General features: G+C 37.0%; 1 protein-coding gene across 1 annotated transcript; it reads right to left on the bottom strand.

Moving 5' to 3' along the window:
* Positions 1-6,273: 6,273 nt before the first annotated feature.
* LOC112584397 (olfactory receptor 6C2-like) lies at positions 6,274-7,215 on the bottom strand. The gene is given in 1 exon segment (XM_045165196.1): positions 6,274-7,215. A coding segment is annotated over 1 exon segment (939 nt). The 5' UTR covers positions 7,213-7,215.
* Positions 7,216-8,519: the final 1,304 nt, after the last annotated feature.

The following is an 8,519-nucleotide window of genomic DNA, read 5'->3' as shown; positions in this document are numbered from 1 at the left end:
AAAAATCTTTTATCAAAAGAAAAGGAAATGTGATAACTTATTGTTGATAGTTTTAAAAATACTTCCCAGATCTTTATAATTCTTTTGTTTTTACATTTCATGGGACTTTTTGTTTTAAATTGAAGTAAAGTTGATTTACAATATTGTATTAATTTCTGCCTTATAGCAATTCAGTTTTACATACACATACATTCTTTTCTATTAGAGTTTATCACAGGAGATTGAGTATATTTCTTGCAATATACTGCAGGACCTTGTTGTTTATCCATTCTACATACACTAGTTCCCACCTGCAAACCTCAAATTCCCATTCCATCTATCCTCCACTGTATCTTCTTTTGGCAGCTACTAGTCTGTTCTCCACCAACTCGATGGACGTGAGTTTGAGTGAACTCCAGGAGATGGTGATGGACAGGGAGGCCTGGAGAGCTGCGATTCATAGGATGACAAAGAGTTGGACACGACTGAGCGACTGAACTGAACTGAGTCTATTCTCCGTGTCTGTGAGTCTGTTTCTGTTTTGTAGATAAGTTCATTTGTGACATAGTTTAGGTTCCACATATAAGTAATATCAAATGGTATTTGTCTTTTTCTGAGTTACTTCACTTAGTATATTAATTTCTAGTTGCATCCATGTTGCTGAAAATGGCATTATTTAATTATTTTTATGGCTGAATAGTATTTCACTGTATATATGTACCACATCTTCTTTATCCATTCATTTTGACGGACATTTAGGTTGTTTATCATGGTTCACTGTATTTCTTTACTTATTTATGGTATTATTCTATTTCATTAAAATTTTCAATACATATTTTTGGATATGTTTACATATACTTTATATTTATTCATGTTCATATATCTTATATTTAGTTTGCTTTATAAGCACATTTAATAATGCTTTCTCTATGATTTGATTCTAATATATCTATGTGTTATTTTCATCAAATATCACTTTTATGAGTTCACTGAACATCTTAATTATAATATAAATTTACTTCATTCCCAATATTTGGAACTACCCACTCCAGTATTCTGGCCTAGATAATTCCATAGGTCCATCTTTAATTATCAACATACAGAGATATCTAATATTTTTAATAACTAAATTTATGTAACTTTAATCTTTCTTTATAATTAGTATCACTTAATACCTAGAGACAGACATTCTGGAATGTGAAGTCAAGTGGGCCTTAGAAAACATCTCTATGAACAAAGCTAGTGGAGGTGATGGAATTCCAGTTGAGCTCTTTCAAATCCAGAAAGATGATGCTGTGAAAGTACTGCCAGCAGATTTGGAAAACTCAGCAGTGGCCACAGGACTGGAAAAGGTCAGTTTTCATTCCAATCCCAAAGAAAGGCAATGCCAAAGAATGCTCAAACTACTGCACAATTGCACTCATCTCACACGCTAATAAAGTAATGCTCAAAATTCTCCAAGCCAGGCTTCAGCAATATGTGATCCGTGAACTTCCAGAGGTTCAAGCTGGTTTTAGAAAAGGCAGAGGAACCAGAGATCAAATTGCCAACATCTGCTGGATCATAGAAAAAGCAAGAGAGTTCCAGAAAAGCATCTATTTCTGCTTTATTGACTATGCCAAAGCCTTTGACTGTATGGATCACAATAAACTGTAGAAAATTCTGAAAGAGATGGGAATACAAGACCACCTGACCTAGCTCTTGAGAAATTTGTATGCAGGTCAGGAAGCAACATTTAGAACTGGACATGGAACAACAGACTGGTTCCAAATAGGAAAAGGAGTACATCAAGGCTGTATATTGTCACCCTGTTTATTTAACTTACATGCAGAGTACATCATGAGAAATGCTGGGCTGGAAGAAGCACAAGCTGGAATCAAGATTGCTGGGAGAAATATCAGTAACCTCAGATATGCAGATGACACCACCCTTATGGCAGAAAATGAAGAGGAACTAAAGAGCCTCTTGATGAAAGTGAAAGAGGAGAGTGAAAAAGTTGGTTTAAAACTCAACATTCAGAAAATGAAGATCATGGCATCTGGTCCCATCACTTCATGGGAAATAGATAGGGAAACAGTGGAAACAGTGTCAGACTTTATTTTTGGGGGCTCCAAAATCACTGCAGATGGTGACTGCAGCCATCAAAGTAAAAGACGCTTACTTTTGGAGGAAAAGTTATGACCAACCTAGATAGCATATTCAAAAGCAGAGACATTTCTTTGCCAACAAAGGTCCGTCTAATCAAGGCTATGGTTTTTCCAGTGGTCATGTATGGATGTGAGAGTTGGACTCTGAAGCAAGCTGAGCACCAAAGAATTGATGCTTTTGAACTGTGGTGTTGGAGAAGAGTCTTGAGAGTCCCTTGGACTGCAAGGAGATCCAAATAGTCCATTCTGAAGGAGATCAGCCCTGGGATTTCTTTGGAAGGAATGATGCTAAAGCTGAAACTCCAATACTTTGGCCACCTCATGCGAAGAGTTGACTCATTGGAAAAGACTCTGATGCTAGGGGGGTTTGGGGCAGGAGGAGAAGGGGATGACTGAGGTTGAGATGGCTGGATGGCATCACTGATTCGATGGGCATGTGTCTGAGTGAGCTCCGGGAGTCGGTGATGGACAGGGAGGCTTGGTGTGCTGTGATTCATGGGGTGGCAAAGAGTCAGACACAACTGAGCAACTGAACTGAACTGAGCTAAACTGAATAATTAGTAAGTTTAGAAACTTATTTATATTTCTTCTATTTATGATAAAAATTATTTCTCTAAATTTCCTATATAAATATTTTTGCACATATAACCACTTATATACATGACATTCTTAGTTTTAGGTAGAAACATTTTTTCAATTTATGGCTTTGATATATCTTTTTTACCAGATGTGTTAAAAATATTTGTAATCTCAGTGTGGGAAAATAAATCATTAGAATGAATGTGATTTGGTGGATAACCTTCATAGATTGTTTTAGAAAAAAACTCAGCATTTTTCTTTGTACGAGAAAGAGTTCTTTCAACTACAGAAAAATAGATGCTCAGTAGACAGTTCAGTTCACAATTTTGTTTGCCTTAGTCTAAGGGGACATCTGTAGAGGGTCCTGGGAAGAATTTCCTCCAATAACAATTATATGAATCAGAAAATAAATGAAAAACCAACTCCACTGCAGTAACGACAACCCTCTCCGCTACTGAGAGGGTGAGAGAGACCTTAAGAAAAAAACTAGGGGTGTGCACGTAGACACAATTCCAAATAAACTGGCCCAAACCTCACTGAATTCTTTTTCTTCTTTTGTACACTACAACACTATCACTTTTTTTTAAACAATTTCTAAAACACACTTGTTAATTTATTCTGTCAACACTTATTGAGAACTTATTCTATATTCTGTACCCTATGTCTCTTCAGGTAATGGTGGCTTTATCCCAAAATGAAAGGCTACTTTTATTGAATGCAGGGCAGACCACAACTTGTGATGACTCAGCCAAATAGCATTTGAGAGACACTGTCCAACTTCAGGGACAATGTCTTATATTTATGACACATGAAAGAATTTAGCCAAATGACTGGCATTTCATACAGGTGGCCTTCTCTAGAATTCAGTAGGCATAGGGAGAACACTTCTGTGGCTTGAGTATGAATTACACATATACACATTTGGGAGTTGCAAATAAGTCTATTTTCTTTTTCCCCAGGGAAGATTGGGATGAGATTCAAGATTTATAGAATTTTTTGTGCTGAACAAAATTTTCTATTAAGTAGCAAAGCAATTGAGTTTCCCATCTGTTATAAAACACTGAAGTGGTTCTAACTTTAGTTGTTAGTGTGAGTTCTGGGCTTCCCTGGTGGCTAAGACAGTAAAGAATCCATTTGCAATGCAGGAGATCTGAGTTCAGTCTCAGGATCCTGTGGAGAAGGGAATCGCTGCCCAGTCCAGTACTCTTGCCTGGAGAATCTCATGGACAGAGGAGCCTGGCAGGGTCACATGAAAGGCAGAAGTGACTAAACAACTAAGCACGCACACATAGGCACTCCAGCTAGATGAAATAGACAGACTTTCCCAAATTCTCATCTTTTCAAAGTCTACTTTGAAGTGAATTCACTGGCAAAAGGGAAGATATAGGGGGATGGACTAATTGGATTCTATTAGCTGGTCAAGTTTAAGAGTTACTCCTGGAAGACATCTGGGAAGATGAAGAGATTAACAGCTTCTGAGAAAACTGCCTCTCATTGCTGCTGCTGCTGCTGCTAATTCACTTCAGCTGTGTCCAACTCTGTGCGACCCCATAGACGGCACCCCAGCAGGCTCCCCTGTCCCTGGGATTCTCCAGGCAAGAACACTGGAGTGGGTTGCCATTTCCTTCTCCAATGCATGAAACTGAAAAGTGTAAGTGAAGTTGCTCAGTCGTGTCCAACCCTCAGCGACCCCATGGACTGCACCCTTCCAGGCTCCTCCGTCCATGGGATTTTCCAGGCAAGAGTCCTGGAGTGGGCTGCCATTGCCTTCTCCAGCCTCTCATTATTTCTTCCCAAATAATACAAAAATGGCAAAGTGAATTCTACACCAGAGGTGGACAAACATTTTCTGCAAAAGGTCAGATAGTAAACATTTTCACCCTTTTGGGCCCTGAAGGTGTCTTTTACATACTCAACTCTGCCATAAAAGTAGCCATAGATATTATGCAAATAGTGAGATATACAATCTTTTTTTATAAGAACCAGTTTGGGTAGATTCTACTCTCAGGCCTTAAGTTTCTGTGTATTGCTCCAGAATGTGGGCCTTACTCCTAAGTAGCTTTCCCAGTGTTTCAGCTAGAATCCTATCATTGAGGAGACATTTATTCACAAGGGCTGTTTACTTTGGCTGGGCCAAAACTCCAAGCCCAGTGACTGCTTCAGTTCAGTTCAGTTAAGTTCAGTTGCTCAGTCGTTTCCAACTCTTTGTGACCCCATGAATTGCAACACGGCCAGGCCTCCCTGTCCATCACCAACTCCCGGAGTTCACTCAAACTCACGTCCATCGAGTCAGTGATGCCATTCAGCCATCTCTGTTGTTCCCTTCTCCTCCTGCCACCAATACCTCCAAGCATCAGAGTCTTTTCCAATGAGTCAACTCTTGGCATGAGGTGGCCAAAGTACTGCTTAGCCTCTACTATCTCTGTCGAGTACTCAGCATTATCACTGGTCAATGTGGATTAAACTTTCCCTACATGTGTTTAGTCAGTTGCTCAGCCAAGGACACAAGGGGAACTTGTGTCCAGATTCCAGTTCAATGCAGCCCTGACTGGAGGATACTAACCATTTCAGCTGACTTGATCTTGCCAACTAAACTCAGAGAGACAGTCATGTTGAGCTTAGTCTCTGTCTCATAGTGTGAACTGAACGAGCGCTAATTGTGGACTCCATTTACATAATTTTCCTTTTATAGAGGGAAATTTGAGCTGCTTGTCAAAAATTTTCTCATATACTCGATTCAATTCATGATTATTTAAAAAAGAAAATATGGTTTCAAACTCCTTTTCTGACAGAGATGGAAGCAAAAGTACTAATTTTTGTTTTATTCTTTTTGTTTTTATGTGTGCATGTGTGTATGAGTGCTAACACTCTATTGTTATACAGGTGTGGTTTAAAAATTTCACCTGTTTCTTGAAGTAAACTCTCTTGTATATTTTGTGGATCATTTTTGTTTTCAGATGTTTGATATTTATTTTCATGTTTGGCTTACAATATGATTTAGTTGACAAGCTTATTTTGAGTTCTTTTATTTTAATGTTTGTCTTGTTAATACTTTAAACAAAGATGAAATATTTCTTCCTATGTGTCACATGTTTCAGTATATTTATTGAGGAGTGTGATTGTGAAAATTCCTCAGTTGTGTCTGACTCTTTGTGATCCTATGGACTGTAGAGCCCAGCAGGCTCCTCTGTTCATGGAATGTTCCAGGCAAGAATATTGGAGTGGGTTGCCATTTTCTTCTCCAGAGTATATTTATTATACAAATGCAAGTTAAAGAAGTCCAGCAAAACTATTGTTCTGAAATTTTCCCAGGAATCATAGATAATATATTTAACATGGTATACAATTCTTTTTTTGAATAATATTAGAAAAACTTAGTGAGAGGTGAAGGAAGATTTTGTTTCTGAGAAATTCTCATGTTCTTTTGATGACATAAATCATTTTGATTGAGATTACAGAGAGGGATAAATGATTTGTTCTAAGTAGTTTCACAATTAGGATTTCCAGAGAAAAATGTTTAAGCAAGCAATACATTATTTTTATCTGATGGTTTAAATCCAGTATGCTCTTAATTGTGTAAGAAAAATGCAATTTTTTTTATTATGTCACTGACAGCTTGTTTCACCTGTTTGTTCCTCAAAGTATAAACAAAAGGGTTCAACAGCGGGGCAACAGATGTAGTGAGCACAGACACCCCTTTGTTAATGTCCACCTCTTCTTTGGCTGAAGGCTTGATGTAGATAAAAATACAGCTGCCATAGGTAATGGAAACAACAATCATGTGAGAAGAACAGGTGGAAAAAGCTTTTCTTCTCTGTGATGCAGAGGGAAATCTTAGAATTGTCCTGATGATATACACGTAAGAAAGAACAACCCCTATCAATGTAATGATGAATGTCACCACTGCACAAATTATAACCAACTGTTCAATGAACCATGTATCTGAGCATGAGATGTTAAAAAGAGGAGCTGCATCACAGCCAAAATGATCAATGGCATTGGAGTCACAGAATTCTAGTTGGAGGCCCATACTGAGTGGTGTGATGATGATCATCAGCCCAGAGATCCAGCAGCAGAACACAAGGATGGTGCAGACTCTACCATTCATGATGGTCATGTAATGAAGGGGTTTACAGATGGCCACGTATCAGTCACAGGACATGGCTGCCAGGAGAAAAAACTCTGTGGCCCCAAAAAGTCCAGTGAAAAATATTTGACTAGCACAGGCATTATAAGTAATGGTATTGTCCCCACTTGATATGCTATACAGGAATCTGAGAATACAGACCGTTGTGAATGAGATTTCTAAGAAGGAGAAGTTTCTAAGAAAAAAATACATAGGTGTTTTAAGATGAGAATCCAGGAATGTTAGAATGATAATAGTCAGATTTCCAGTAATGCTCAGCATGTAAGTAAGAAACAAGAAGACAAAAATAAGAACTTGCAGCTGTGGGTCCTCTGTAAGTCCCAACAAGATGAATGTTGTTATGACTGTGTGATTTCTCATGACCACCTTTGATGTTTTAGGTAATCTACATGTAAAAAGTCTAAGAGATGGTATCCAAATAGATAAAAGAAAATAATTTAAAAAAATCAATGGAATAGAAAACAGAAACAAGAGACAAGATGAATATAATCAAAAGCTGATTCATGGAGAGGATTAATAACGTGGATAAAACTGTCATTGAGATTGATCTTGAAAGAAAAAAAAGATGGAATTTATCAGAAATGTGAGGTATGGCATCATTATAAGTTATACAGCTATTTAAAAGATAAAAATGTCATGTTTTGAAAAAATTTGCTAAATGGATTCAGCAACTTGAATGAATGAGTGAATTCTATGAAAAATACAATTTACTAAAGTTAATGCAAGATTAAATATCTAACCTATATAGTTCTATTTTTAACATTATAGTAAACAAGTGAAAAGTAAAAGTGTTAGTCACACAATTGTGTCAACTCTTTGCAATCCCACGGACTGTAGCCCACCAGCCTTCTCTGTTGATGAAAGTCTCCAGGTAAGAATACTGGAGTGAGTAGCCATTTCCTTCTCCAGGGGATATTCCCAACCCAGGGATCGAATCCAGATCTCCTGCTTTGCTGGCAGATTCTTTAACATCTGAGTCACCAGGGAAGCCCAAAGTAACCAAATACATATTTAAATTATTCTACAAAGAGAACTGCAGCCTCAGATGGCTTAATTGTAGTTTCCTACCAAACATTTAAAAACAAATAGGGAAATATCATACTATACAAATCCTTTGAAACATCTGTTGAAAGCAAAATCATAACATAATCTGATGGAACTGACACTGTATATAGACAAAATATGATAATCATAATGAAAAGGAGAAAAGTAAAGGATAACAATTTTTTCTGTTACATGCTACCTCCAGTGGCAAAATATTATATCAAAGTGGCTTGTGAAATGTTCAATGCATAGATTATAATTTACAGATCACACACAAACTTTTAAGAAATGATATGGTAAAAAGCATTCTATAAATTCAAATGGAACACTAAACTATTCAATTGAAGGCAGGAAAGTAGAAACAAAAGAATGAACAGCAATGGGAACAAAGAACAATCAACTAACAAAATGATAGAAGTCCAAACATAAATGATGATACACTGCCTATAAGTGATCAAAACATATCATGGTAATCAAAAGAGATTATAAGAACAATTAAGATAATTACTTTTCTGAATGCTATATACAAGCATTCCACTTCAAATATAATAACATGTATAGATTAAAAATAAAAGAGTAGAAAAATTATATCATCCAAAGCATAATCAAGAGAATGCTGGAGT

Source organism: Bubalus bubalis, chromosome 4, assembly GCF_019923935.1.
Source record: "Bubalus bubalis isolate 160015118507 breed Murrah chromosome 4, NDDB_SH_1, whole genome shotgun sequence".
In the NCBI taxonomy this organism is placed as follows: domain Eukaryota; kingdom Metazoa; phylum Chordata; class Mammalia; order Artiodactyla; family Bovidae; genus Bubalus; species Bubalus bubalis.
The sequence above is the reverse complement of the archived record's forward strand: the minus strand, read 5'-3'. Positions and strand labels throughout refer to the sequence as shown.